The 14,877-nt window shown below is 42.3% G+C and overlaps 1 protein-coding gene across 41 annotated transcripts in view; it reads right to left on the bottom strand.

Annotated features, from left to right (window-relative positions):
* The window catches only part of ADGRL3 (adhesion G protein-coupled receptor L3), a 475,677-nt gene that overhangs the window by 61,682 nt on the left and 399,118 nt on the right, over positions 1–14,877 (bottom strand). For 31 of the 41 annotated variants that reach the window (XM_085545165.1, XM_085545173.1, XM_085545176.1 and 28 more), the window contains 5 exons: positions 14,592–14,775; positions 13,695–13,817; positions 12,483–12,691; positions 11,599–11,775; positions 779–988 (listed from right to left, as the gene is read on the bottom strand). In XM_085545165.1, coding sequence (XP_085401291.1) covers positions 779–988; positions 11,599–11,775; positions 12,483–12,691; positions 13,695–13,817; positions 14,592–14,775 — 903 coding nt within the window. The remainder of the gene's footprint in view (positions 1–778; positions 989–11,598; positions 11,776–12,482; positions 12,692–13,694; positions 13,818–14,591; positions 14,776–14,877) is intronic. The other 10 variants (XM_085545186.1, XM_085545195.1, XM_085545198.1 and 7 more) reach the window with 1 other exon arrangement.

Here is a 14,877-nt window from a genome sequence, read left to right as displayed (position 1 = left end):
ATAAGCACATTTGTACAACCTGCTGATTAAACATATGCACACATGCTATTTACAAACAATGCCCCTGCATCCTCTAAAATCATGGCTCCTATGGTTTTCAAGCAAGACCTTAGATTTCAGTGTGACTCTCTGGCTGTTAACTCCAGGGTATGTGTGTTTATGTATAGACAGATTTCTCTTTCTTACTGGCGTTTATGTTGACAGAGTTATGCAGGCGTACATGCACACAAGTGTGCAGGCTAGATGACTTAACTGCCCCAATGCACTGGAGTTTGTCTGTAGATTCACAAAGGCTGTTTTTGCCTAGGCAACTTTCCAAACGTCAGCATGCCCTGTGAATATCCTTGGGTACTGTGGACTGTCTGACATGCACACAGGGCTTTCCAATACAGCAGTTATAGGCAGGATATTACAGGAAGGGATTTGAAAAACAGGAAATACCATGAAAATCCAAAATCCATTCCAGTGCTAGGAAGAAGGCCTTTTCTTTTTAAAAACAGAATACCAAAATGCATTCTAGAGTTAAATAAATATGGAAAGACATCGCTTAGGGAGCAGCTTTTTCCATCCACCTAGCAATCTCAAGGCAGCTAATACAAGCAAGTATCTCAATCTCCTTTCGGTAACCAGGATCTGACTCCCAGTTGATAACTTCACCCCGTAAGAGCTCAAACAGGGCTTGAAGTAGCAACTGGAATATATCCCACTCCATGGTAAAACATACTACTGCAGTGAGGTGAGAGCCTGCACCAGGAACAGAAAGCATTTTGCCTCTTACCGGCTGGTCAGTCCGGTTGATGCCAATGAGGAAGAGAAGTTCTGCTACAAAGAGGCTGATGCACAAGTTCTTGTGAATTGTGTTGCGGTCACTCTGTAGCCCACGGAAGAAGCAGAAGGTGAAGATGCAGATCAGGAGGCAGACAAGTGACAACAGGATGCCCACCCAGGTGATAAAGTCCAGAAGCAGGTCATGTACTGCATCGCTGTGCTGGAGATAAAACAACAAAAAGATCATCAGCCACATAGCGCATAACTTCTAATCCATCCCAGGCAAACAGTGAGGTTATCTGAGACACTCAGGCTCACCAAGCCGTGGCCCAATGAACTACAACTAATGAAGGATATTAAGACTAAATGAACCTAGACTTGAATCCAGCAGCCTGAAACTCATACTCCAGAGTGCCTGGCAAACTATGAGTGCCAAAACAGATTCAGACCTCAGAATATCCTAGAAATAATGATGTTGTTGCTGAATACATTGAGATATCATAGCTAGTCTTGAGTGCAGTTCCATTTTTCACAAACATGGCAAAGAAGAGGATGTACTGTATAAAGAACCATCAAACACTGTGATTCAGGTGTAAAAATGTTTCATACACAACACTGTGGAGCTGACAACCACAAGTCTGTTATAACCATTTAACAGCGAGAAAAGACTCTTTACACATCCACAGACATACATGAGCTTGAAGGTTTTGGACAGAAAGAGAACACTTAAATGTCTTGTCTTTCTTTTCAACAGGGAACAAGAAAGTACATTTTTGTTTTTCAAGAACTGAAGCTGTATTTTAAAACTCCCGGTAAGTCAAACTGAGCCCTGGAACATTCCTCAGGAAAAAATAAATAAATTAATTGAAATAAAGACATCTCTTTCCACATGACTTTTGCTTTAAATTCTAACAAAACAACGGTGCTAAGAAAGCTGGGCAAGTGAATGTTTCCCTTGCTTGTAACACATTTACCTCAAATCATGCAAGCATGGCCATCAAAGTTAAGTAATTCAGCAGTGTTTTGCAAAGTGCAGCACAGGTGTGCTTTGACTCTTGATAAACATCTCTGGACTGCTCCTGAACTTAGCAGAAAAAAAAAAGAGGGGAGAGTTCTGAGAGTCCAACAGTGAGGGTGTTCCACCACCTTACCAAGGCTGTAAAACTCATGAGTAACTCCACAGGTTTCCACCAGATGTGGTGAAATTAGAGATATCACTACTTAGTAAAATGTAAATAAGAAATAAGAAATACATGGCAAGTCACAAAGTGGCTGCTCAGGACTAAGTGGTTAGAGTCAAAGAGCTAAGGGAAAGACCGCCTGGAAGTCTCCAGGGCCTTTTCAAAAAGACCCAAGAGCCTTGAAACCCAGCTTAGTGGTCCACCAGGCTGTGTAACAAATGGTGTTCTCATTCCCCTCTACTTCTGGCATTTTGATGACTTAGGCGTTATTTAGACTGGCAAATACAGCAGTGTCACACTTCAAAAAGCCAGGACAAACTGGAAACATTTTCCTCCCTGTGGGATAAAAGCCTATGACAGATGGAGGAAAAAGGTGATTAATTTATCCATTTTCTTTGCCTGCCTGCCAATGATAAAGCCACATCAAATGTCAGGCCTTTCCTGATATACACTCTGCTATGTCAGCACCCGTGAGAAACAACTCAAATCTTTCAGCTCTTTGGCTTTATCAGCATGAGTGATAGGCATCAAACGATAATGAAAGATGGGGAGTGACTTTTCCCCTCCATCTCTTCCATGCTGGAGGTTTTGTTTCGAAGGAGACTCCCTGAAGGAGGCAGAGAGATGAAGTCTCCTTTCCCCAAATGCTCTTACAGAACCTTTTGAGCATTTCTGATACCAAAGGGGCTAGCTGTATCAAGTACAGCACTGAGGCATGAAATCCTACTGCATTTACTGCTGACCATGATAGAAATGCCAATTCCATGCAGCTCCTCCGGCATCCAGCAAACCAAGAAGACAAAGTGCACATCATTTTCCTGGTGGCCACACATTCCTCTATCTGTGTCATTCCAGCTCATCCATCTCTCTTAACTCAGTGCAAAAACATGCTAATGCAAACCTTGAGCCTTTCAAATCATTCTCTTTTTCATCTGAGGCTGCAGATAAGGTCTCCCTGAACAGCCCTGCCAGCTCACCTAATCAGAGGGACCTGCCAGGCAAAAGTGACAGAAGGCTCTGGGACTGGGAGAGCAGGACAACATTGCTAATGCAGGTATATGTAAGGAGACAACAACCATGATGGCTGTGGAAGAGCAGGTAACATGAGGCCACTGGCTCTGACTTAAAAATTCCAAAGCACAGCCATCCTAGCAAAAGGAACATTCAAGGCTTCTTCCCATAAATAAGACAAAGTTCAGAGAAAGGCCATTTTCCAGACTCTTGTCCTCCAGTTTGTACAGATAACCAGACTTGCCTGCTCCCTGCTGCAGAATTCAGCTCCTGCTCTTGTTTATGCATCCCAGCCCTCTAGTTTGTTAGGATTTCTCGGCAAGGCCTCTCTGTCCTCCAGGGAGTCAAAAGCTCCTCCCAGCTTAGTGTCATCCATAAATACATCCAGTATACCTTCAAGTCCAGTATCCCAGTCAATGAGGAAAACATTAAAGAGAACCGGCTCTAAAATGACTACTCCTCTTTCTATTATTAATCATAATGATAATACTGACTTCATGCACACAACATCCATCCTTGAAGTACTAGGAAACAGTATAAACAGTTTCTCCATAATTACAACTTCTGCTCAACTTCAACTTTGCAGGGCTAAGTGTTACAAACAGTGCACTGACATACTGTGCCAGGGTTGCAGCATCTGAGCTCATTCCTTCAACCACTGAGACACACAAAACAAGCACATCTTCTCTTTTCCCTGCTCCTCCCCAGCACAGTTCAAGTACTCCCTGACCAAGGACAAAACAGCTTTGACATATACACTAATGATATCCTTGTAGAACCCTGCAAGCCCTAAGGTCCCTAAAGCATGTGAAACACACCCAAACCATCACAGTGCTGATAACAGTCAACTTGTTCTTCTCAATAATCTCCTGAAGATGCTGGCAGCCAGAAGAACCCATGGGAGATCCCAGATGTCAGGACAAAGATCAATTTCCTGACAGTATCAATCAAACACCAGCTTGCCCAAATGCATCATGACTGCCAAGACCTGTATATCAAGACTTTCATGGCCCTTTATGCAAGCCACTGAGTTTTATTACAGCTACAGCCTTGCTAGCTTTAAAGGTAAGTTGACACAAGGATTATTCTCAGCATAGGAGCAATTATTAAGTGAACTACACAAAAACTTCCAGGTGGATATGTTCCTTTGGATTCCAAAACTGCAGTGTAGTCTTAAATGCAGAAACGTTTGGACTAACACTGTAAAAATATATATTCTCTGCTGAGTAAGTTTTACATCTGCAACTTGGAGGAGAACCTGACCCCAAACTCAGTGAAGGAAGTGCTCCCTGGCTTTGGAATGAAGCCTTTCTTTTGCACAAGTGGGGCCAAGAGCTTTTGGAAGAGAGCACTGATAGAAACATGTGCAGGAGGAGCTGCAGGAACCCTGATAGCCACCAGAGTGGATGAACAGGCAACCGAGCCATTATTCGGGCTGTGAAATCAATGAGCAGCTCTGGCAGCACCGGCACAGCAGAGCTGAGCTAATAAAAACAAATCCCAGGGAATGTCAGCTTATGACAGAATGGCTCTCCCTGAGATGAACAGCCATTTCCTCCCTTATTAAAAACATCAGTAGAAGAAAACAGCAGCCAAACCAAGCTGCCAACAGCAAAGGACACATTCCTTTGCCTAATCTGTCCCTTCAGGAAAGGAAAGAGTAATATGTTTGGAGGTGGAGGAATAAGCAAGCAGTAAATAATAACACAATGCATCGACTCACTCAGATATGACCACTCGGCGCCCAGCAGGAGCTGGCAGTGCTGGGCTGGGCAGAGACCCAAGTGGGGCAGATCTGAACTCCTGCGCATTGCTGCTTCTGCAGCTTTTCAGATTTGCAGCTCTCCAGAGCTGTTTAGGCTCTCTCTGCCCTCTTTCCCCATCATTGGTGTCAAGAGAGGATTACTGTTGCAGCCTTGCTGTAATGCTTCATGGAAAAGCACAAAGGACTTAACTTTACAAGCAAATGGTTTTGTAGATATGCCAGAAGTGTCAGCTGGGCTTCCTGGACTGGGAGGAAATCCCAAGGGCTCCCGGACTTCCTAACAGCACTGCTTGCTGTGGTTATGCAGGCATGAGAGGTTCCAATGGGGCTTTCCTTCCTCTGTGGCCAAATGGGATGTGCTGGAGAAGGTGGGGGGGGGGGGGGGGGCGGGGGGAAAGGGGGGGGTGCCTCTGCTCTAAAAATCATCCTATCTTTCCAAAGATGCACCAAGGAAGGCAGCCAGACCTATTCTTCTGGAATACAGTAGCTACCTAGGTGTGCACACCCTCCATGCTCTGCAAAGGCAGCACATCTCTGCCCTGCTTTCATGGGCACCATCAGAATGTAATCCAGGAATAGAGCCTGATGCCCCCTCCCACCTCCCCCCCACCCCGAAGCCTCTGTGCAATGTCACTGGCTCCTCATGATCATATTTTAAATAATGAATTCTGAGCACTCATGCAAGGTGGTTTAGCTGCCAGAATAATGTGCCACAGGGGCACACACAAAGGGAAATAGGTACAGATCTCATCTTACCATGCACTATAAACCATGCTGTGGATATGATGTGTGGCAAGAGCCCAGGGTTTCCATCTCACTGCTGACACTGCTGCAGCTTTCCTGTGGCAAGTCACACTCAGCTGTGTGGTGCCAGTGAGGAGAAGAAGTTTGGATCAGTACTAGCAACACCCCAGCCCTGCCCTATGCTGGCTGGAGTTGGTAAAGTGGCACAGCTCTGCTTACTCATAAGGCATCTCTAACTCAAGAAACAAGCCATAGCGGTGGTGCCAAGCTCACAGTGTAGATGTCTACACAGCCAAGCTGGTCACAGCATCATCAGCTCCTGCTGTCACACTGATGGCCTTACCCAGCCCAGTTCCAGGAGAGCAGGGATAGGGCTAGACCACACCACAACCTTCCCTTCCGTCCTCATACACGCAGCCACACCTTCCAAGATAAGGAACAGCACAAACTATGAGGCATCTCATTCCCCTTTTCCCCTGCTTATTCTTTAAAGAGCCAAAGCATAACCTTTTCCTCTCTTTGTTCATTCACCTCTTTCAAAAATGAGATTTAAACTGGTTGTCATGTCAAAGAGGCAATCCAAATGGCTGAGACACACAGCATCTCTGAAAAAAAAACAGCTAAATATGATCAAGGTACAACAGTCTCCCCAGTTTAAGGACTTTATTTAGGGGAGGGTAGAATGAAGTGGTCACAGACATAAGGACCAAAGAGATGTCCATGTAGTCAGAGATGAATAATGTGTTTAAAAGTCTTAAATCCAATCAAGGAGGGTCTTGCTTTAAAAATTACTCTCAGTGAGAAAGGAAGGGGATGGTAATATACAAGATGAGGCATGGTGTTTGTAAACGAGTGCTATTTCCAACATAAATTTTATGGTAGAGAATCAGGAAATCCTGCAGGTTGATGCTGTCCCCATTCTACAACACAGCTCCTTACCATGGATCTAGCCATAGCTCATGGACCAGAGGACCAAGAAGGATGATATCAAATAAAATAAATACCCATTGAACTGGGAGGGGAAAAGAAGCAGTGGCTAATGATTTGCTGTGCTCTGACATTTCTGGCACCTGTAAGCAGAGAACCAAGAAACCAAATTAAATAAACTGCAGCTTCCAGCATTCAGACTCAATCTTTTTAAAGGTAGGCTCTAATTTTTTTCCAGGCTGAACATTCTGAAGTTGTTACCTGGGAACATCTGAGCCAGCAGTTCAGGGAGTGCAGAGATGCAGACCAGCAAGAAGTCCGATGTGGCAGAACAAGAAATAGTAAGACTGAGCTGTGGCTCACTTCAAAATGCTGTGTATCAAACCAAGACTTGGGAACTCAGGGAACTCACTGCAGTGATTTACAGCCCACCTAGACAAAAAGCTCAAGGATTACTACCAGATACACCACACTGAATTGACCCTGTAGGCACAGATTACTTGACCTAATAGGTTTCCTATCGGTAATTTCTGTGATTCATGATAGGTCAGTCAGAGTATGATAGATTTTCTTACCTACAGGGCTTGTGTAGTTTTCCAGGGGAGGCTACACAAATGCTAACAGTATTTTGCAGGTAAGACATTAATAACAGCAGAAGCATGCAATACACAACCAGATGTGCATTTTACATCCCTTTATTCTGGGAGTTCATTGCTGTCACAGATTCCATTTCATAACACAAACTCAAATACAGCTGCATTTTGAATTTTAAAATCCCACTGAAGACAAGTAGATTCAATAACTTTTATGTTTAATTAAACTAGTTCCTATTTAATAACATTACAATGTTACTTTCTACAATATGTAACATACTTCTTTTTGAGAACTCTTTTAATGGTACAAAATGATTTGTCTTGCAAAATTCATCACATAATCTTTCCAGTAATTTAATTCTGCAGTTAAGTGTTTTTGCAATCCTGCACCCGTTTCTGCTTCCATTCAGTGCTGTTTAATCCCACAAGTGCTAATATACAGCTAAGCCAGCACTGTAATAACTTCAGCTTGCTCTTTATATCTGAAATGGCTGTATTGCTTTAGGCAATAGACCACTGTATTCCATTTGGACTTCATATATTTTTATTCCTGTCTCTCCTCTGCTTGCTTTACACTTCCATTCCCCAAATAATTAGCATGATGTAACATGTGGTATAGAACAACATCTGAAAGCTTCAGATTAATTGCTACTGTTAAAACACCTTTATTTTTTGCCCTTTTCCTTCCTCTTTATTTATTTATAAACTTATTTAAAGAAGAGTAAGCTCTGGCACTCACTACACATTGATAAGCAACATTTATCTACCCTAAGGTACCTTTGCTTATTCTGTTTTGGGTGGTTTTTTTTAATTGCATTTTCCCACTAGCACTGAACTTGTTTTCTGGCCGCATATTTTTCCCATGGTACATTTAAGATGCAACTGCTATAATTATTATGATGCAAAACACGAGCTTATATGAAAAACAGTTTGTAAATTTTGAAGAATAACCATGCAGCAATTACATAGGAAGAATGACTTATTTAACTACTGGCTTTCCTCTCTTGGCATGGGAACTACAATGTTTTTACAGAATTTAAGGTCCATAATGATCATTTCACTGATACAAACAATAGATAGATATTTAACACAGACCTCATCTACATTAATTCTATTCCGTGATTTAACTAAATATCCACAAGACTGCAATAACACGGGCCAAATGTACTTCCCAGCTGATGAAAAGAGTCATTTGCTTCCAAGTCTTAAATTCTCTATTCAAAAAGAGGTTCTTGTTTTCCCCAGAAAACTGTATGGAAGGGCAATTTGGACCACTATGGGTCCAGAAGGTCAACCCTCACTGGGAGGATGCACCAACAGGTACAGGCTCTTCCTAACAGTTCTAAGCCCTCTGTGTGTGCATAGCAACCCTCTGGGTTAGGGCACTGCTGTTCATTATACTCAAATACATTTGCCCCAGCTCTGGGAAAGAACATCTAGGGCAGGATTTTTCTAGACATGCCTTTTTTCACAGCCACCATGCAATCTAGCCCAAAGCCACTTTCAGGGAGGCTTCCAAGTACGTTCAAACCCCTGTGCATGTAAATAAAGGGTGGACTTCAGTTTGGGCACATAAACAACTCTGAGCCCAACTAATTTTAACAGTCAAAACGTAACTTCAAAAGTAAAGTCTCCTCCTCTTAACTGGGAGTCCTATTAAGACTGGAATTGATCCCAGCAACTTCTTCTCTTGAAGCACACCAATAAATCCCCAACACCCGTGGTCAGCCAATGACATTTTCTGCTCCTTTGGACAAAGACATATTGCTGTTTCGAGTTGAGAGCCACACAGCCATCAATCATTTGCTCAGTGGTGCTACCTCCCAGCTCCGCCTTGCCATATATGCTCTGCTAATAATTAAATCCCAGCCCATAACTCCCAGAGCAGCCACCAAGGTCTCCTCTGGAGAACACACTCTTTTGCCATGCAACCAGGGAGGGAGATCATTCATGAGTAGAAGTGACACTTGTCAGATTGGTGTTGGCTTTTGATTAAGGAGCAGGACTCAGATGTCCACTCCCCACGATGCGCAGTGTTCAGTCTCATTAGGTAGGGTATTAAGGATATTCATTACAGCAAAGGAAGCTCCTTATGCTTCCAAAAACCCACCAAACTGAACTCAGTAAATCACAGATCTTAACTACAGAAGAAAACTGTTAATGTGTCAAAAATTTCAGAATATCATTAACAGTGTTTAGGACTGTTCCATTTAGGGATGCTAGTCCATTGTCCCCAGCACCACTTTGAGAAGTCCTGCATAAGCACTCAGCATCCTCCCCCCAGGGATTGTCCTATCTCAAAGACAACTACAAGGTTTCAGATGCACAAACTGCCTTTTTGTACAAGATGCAAAGCAATAAAAAGATGCTAAAGCATGCCTGCAAGAGATGAGTGCGAGTCAATGGATGACAACAATTCCCATTTATTTTTAAACCACTACCTCTCCAAAGCAACAGGTTTTCAGATGGAAGGGGTTTAAAACTCATTGCAGCAAGATAAGAAATGTGTCACTTCCCAGATTTTCACTGAGATAGCCAGATGGCCAGTTCCACCAGCAGACCAGAGGAAGGTGGTAGAGCAAGGAAGAGCAAGGTGACAAGTAGCTAGAGAGAAGAGTTACAGATGTTTGCAGGATACCCACCTGCCCTCCACCCTCAGACTGGCATGATTGCTAAAATAAACATGCCAGGAAGCTGTCTGGTTGCATCAGAATCAGCAAAGTGAAGCCAATTTGGCTGTTAAAACACTGACACTTTGGCTGCAGCCAAGCTATAAAACATGACCCGAAAGTTGTGAGAGCAAACATCCAGAAACATCCACAGGCAGACAGCACACTGGCTTGGCACTCAGGAAGCTTCCAGCTGCAGGTCTTTCCAACCTGTTGGTTGAGCACGGGCAAGCTAGGGTCTTGCCTTCTCTTTCTGCAAGATGAGATAACACCAGTGCTACCAGTCTAATGAGGTGCATGTGAAATGCCATGCAGACAAGGCTTTCCTAGCTGCAGTTTGAGTAGAGGCTTGTTCAGTGCTAGCTTATATCTGCACCATGCAGTACAGATCATGCTTGTTCACATCAGTGGAGTGGAAAGCTATCTGCATTTTCCAGGTGCAACCTCTGACTTCAGTGACTCAGGTGTATCTGTTAACTCCAGGCAGGTGATAAGCAGCCAAACATACGTTTCTTGTGAAGATTCAAGCAATTATGAGAAACTGGCAAAAACACTCTTAGACTGCAGAATACTGTGAACCTGTTGTCACATAAACACATGCTCTGAATTGACCATTTCTTTGGACAACTCCTAGGATAATGTCACAGCCATTTAACGGCACAGCTCCTTGACTGGTAGTGACTCCTGCAGAATACAGAAGATACATAATCCTGCAGCATCAAATCTATCCTGTTCCTCTCAGCTGGACCCAGCTGTTGTGGCAAATGAGCTGCCAGGCTCTCATTTCTTTTTTGTCAAGCATTGGTCATGCATGACAGTGCTTTAATATATATTTTATTTTGCTCTTCAAATTGGTCTTCAGATTAGTAAGTGAAACAAACATATACAAAGGAATGATAGTAAAAGACTATTTAAGAAAAGGTATTTTAAAATCATAACAGCTTTTGTGGTTATGCAGCCACAGAATTGGCTCTGAAAAGGTCTGCCCAAACAGAATCCCCTAGAGGGCTTCAGAATGGTCGATTTGGCTGCATTTGGCACACAAAACAGAGACAGCGCAGCAAAGAAAATAAAAAGGCCAAAGTCCTTCAGTAATCACAGCCCCCTTTCTATAGCACATGAAAGTGTTTTCAACTAAAGACAGAAAAGACAGCTGAGGAAATGAGAGACAACTCAAACATTGTCTCATTCTTGAAAAATATCCCAAACGTGCACTCCTTTCCCCACTAGCACCATAAGGAATGTTTACTTTCAGGAACAAATTCATTAGGTACGACGGGGCTACTCATATGAGAAACCAGTATTACACCAAGGAGGCAGGCAACAAAACTAACTGATATGTACCAACACTGGGGGATGTAAAATCGAGACAGGATGGTATAATGAGCTTTTTTTTTTTCTTTTTTTTTTTTTTAATGTGTAGCTTGCTGTCAATGAATGTATCTTCCTCCCATAGTTGGTGTCTAGAAAAGATTTTTGACTCCACACATGCACCTCACAAATATGTGCAGAATGTATTATCAGCTGCTGCAAACAGCGCACCCAACTCACACCCAACAAGGCAGTCTTGATTTGCTCCTGTCCCACCATACAAGTTCTCGCTGCTCCTTGTTGGCACAGCTAGGACCCTCAGAGCAAGGATCAGGCTAGGATATGTTCTGGGCCAGACTGCAAAGGATGTGTGGAATCAATGGCTAGCTTGGCTCACCAGTCATCTGCAGTTCTAAGCTGCTCATGCCAGGAGATTGGTGCAGTCTTTGCAGAGGTGTGATCGTCTACTTTTTCACCACATAACAGAAAGATTTACAGGAGATACTTTCTACCATTAGAGTTACTCTAACATAGCAATTTCCCTGTTCAGCTGCCTTTTGCAGTAACAACATGGTGTTATATTGGCAACTGTTCAGTACATTGGTAGCCTGTAAATTTGCAAAGCCTACCTTAACTTCCACATGTGCCATCAGGACTGCAAAGTTGGTTAGGTGATTGCAGGAGCATGTGGTGTGCGTCTTGTTAGTTGTCAGAAGGCGACATCCTTGTGTGGACCAATACCCTGTCATGGTACGCTTAGTATAGCTCCAGAATGAACAGTTTGGATTGAAATTTTCTTCTGACTGCTGCAAGGAAGCAATGAGTAAATGCAGTAAAATGATAAGGTTTCAGAGATTTCTAAACACATTACTTTTTTTTTTTTTTTTCCCCAGAGGCTCTTTGTAACTCTTACTCTTTAATTTTAGATAAATAATCAACAGTGACTTCGAAGTCGAGTATTACTTGTCAACACCAGACAAAGTTAGGTTATTGCTGCTCTCTTTGCTAATACAAACTTAGTTCTTTGTTCTTGATTAATTTCAGACACAGACTAAATTCAGCTCTTCAAAACCAGATTGCTTCATTTGCATTGCAGAGCGGAGAAATTAATTGCTTTAAGCAATCAACTTTAGCAATGACTGTGCTTGGCTAACAGGAGTGCTAGCTGTCCTTTTTCACTGTAATTCCACTTTCCTCTAATATCCCCTGCCACCATGATAAAATAATATTATGGACCATTCTAATATATTGTTGGTTTTTAATTACAGAATGACGTGTGTCAGCAACTGAGCAATGGGCATCAGCTCAAAGGAGACTTTCTTTACTTTTATTAATGCAATACAAAAGAGACTTTCCCCATAAACAACTCAAAGTACAGAGGAACAAATGTGTAATTCAAAATCTAATCAAGGATTGCTGGGGGCCTCAGATGAGCAAACTTTTGAGGCACTTTGTAACAGAAACAGATTATTATTTATATTATTTTTTTTTAAAGATTTTCAAACTTGCTCACCTTGATATGCTTGACAGTAAAGACCACAGGATCAGCTAGATAAACCTTATTGCTGAACTCTTTGTTTATTGCTGCCGTGATGACAGGGGAGTTGACGATGACGGAGTGATTAGTGGACATTGCTTCAGTTCCTAATTTCATGCTAGCATTCTCCGTGGAGAGATAGGTGCCCAAGTTGTTGTACAGCACAAAGGCCACCCTGATTTCACCTAGAAGAGCAGCGTGAAGTTAGATATCCAGGTCAGTGCACTGGCTTTCATTTTGGATGACAAATTTCTTCTTCGAATGAACTTTATTTTTATTTATTTATTTATTTATTTATTTATTGAGAAAGCATGAAAGAATCAAGATGTGGTGTATGAAAATTCACTTTCTCCTGCCTAGACCAGTGAGCACTACGAAGTACACCAACTGGTCCAAGGACAAGAAGTTAAGAGCTGCCACTGGAAAACAAACTCTTATAAGCAGACACATTGGAGAAGCAAAGGTGAGCTTATTTTTGGCATCAGTAGAAAAACTGACTCCAGAGAAAAGAATCCAGGTGATGCATTTCCCACATGACTTAATGCTATTCTCCAGGCAACGTTTGGAAAATGTATTTCACTCTGGCCTGCCACAGAGTTTGCAAAACTATAAGTCCAGTGCAAGCTCCATTAATAAATGAAGACTACCTCAAAGAAGTGTGAGTTCAATTCTGGGAGAAGAAATCCAAAACTTTCCAATACAATTCCAATCTCACATGAAGAGCAAAACAAAACCAGCAGAAATTTGTCAATCAGATATCCCTCTTCCAATAAATACACCCACCAAGCTTAATTTTTCTACAGTAATTTCTTTCCTAGCTCTTTGGCAGTCTCTAGCTGAATGCCAAGCTGATAAAAATTGATGGGGCTCTCTCAATTTGACTGGAACTCCACTGATATGCTTAGAAATAAAGACTTACTTTCCAACACAATTCTTGTTCCTTACAGATCTTCTCCAAAGCTCACCGTTATTAAGATTTGCTGCTATTGCTTCTTCCCTTTCTTTTCAGAAACCTGCATAGTGCGCCACTGTGAAGTAGGTTATTCATACAAGCCTCTTATTCCATGTGAAGGCTCCCATGGAAGTTAACAGTAGTTAGAAGTACTTCTCTAGATGCAGTACTGTGCCCCAACAAACATATCATGTAGGGATCTGGCATATTTCTACAGCCAAAGGTGCTGTACCTACCATTTCGGCCATTTTGTTTCAAGGTATTTGCTGAAAGTTGAATGGCGCTCCCATGGCCCGTGTTCTGGGGAAACTTCAGATCTTCTAGATTGCCATCTGTGCTTAGTCTTGCAACTTCCAGCTCTGTTTACAAGAGAGACCAACAGTAAGAAAAACCATCACTGAAAATAATCACCTACACAATACTTGGAAGTTTAAAAATGGTGTTCCAGACCATCTGAAAGCAGAGGAATCAAGTTACAAGGTTTCATACTAGACTCTTTTCAAATCTTTGCCTTGAAGAAGTTTTAGATTTAATTAAAAAATAAAAATCAAATCAAATCAAATAAATTCATTTCTCTGTGGAAGACAAAAGACAACTAGTTCTTGTAAACAAGAACCTCAGGATATTAAGGACAATGGTTAAAATGAAAATGTGAAAATGCTAGTTCTTCTGCCACTGGCGATTGGTACTTTCTGCAAGTGTTATCAGTGCTTGGGATCTGTATTCATAGAAAAAGAAAGAAGAGTTGTTCTCATTTTACATATGCACAGTGGGAGTGCTGGTGCTTTCCATCATGCTTGTTTTTTAATTAAAATCAACAATCAGCCAAATAAAGACACGAATTTGTATGAAATGAAACACAATTGCATTACGATGAACCATCTCCCTGTGAAGCAGCACTCTCAATGTGCTAGCGCAGATTTTGCACTTAAAGACAGGACTAATAAAGGCGGTTTAGTTGTTCATTTCCCATGAGATTTCAAGGACAGGGAGCTATTGTATTCCCTTAGGCTCTTTTGGAAAGACTTCCAAGTTTTTCAGACCAACGGCCAAGACACATCCAAATGAAGTCAGGTATCACAACCCTTACTCCCTCTCTGGTGCTCTCAGTATGTACAGGCTCTGTCTCTTACGGATATTGTCGGTGTTTTCACGGACAATGTCAGTCTTCAGCAGGTTATCAGCCAGCACAAAGGCACTGTCCTCCACGGTGTCAAGCAATTTGGTGGCTGCACGTTGCTGTTCACTTGAGTTCAGGTCTCTCCAGGCATTCAGAGCCTGCGGCTGCAGGAGGTTGTTCACTGTCTCCACCATGGCCTGCAAAGCAGAGGAACTGAGTAAGAAAGTACTTGAGCACCTCTGAAACCTCTGACATATGCTCAGTTCCCTTCTCAACACACATAGGGACAGGACAGCACC

Source organism: Coturnix japonica, chromosome 4 (assembly GCF_054131305.1).
Source record: "Coturnix japonica strain WE chromosome 4, WE-NBRP24, whole genome shotgun sequence".
NCBI lineage: Eukaryota > Metazoa > Chordata > Aves > Galliformes > Phasianidae > Coturnix > Coturnix japonica.
Note: the sequence above shows the minus strand (reverse complement) of the source record. Positions and strands in the feature narration are given on the sequence as shown.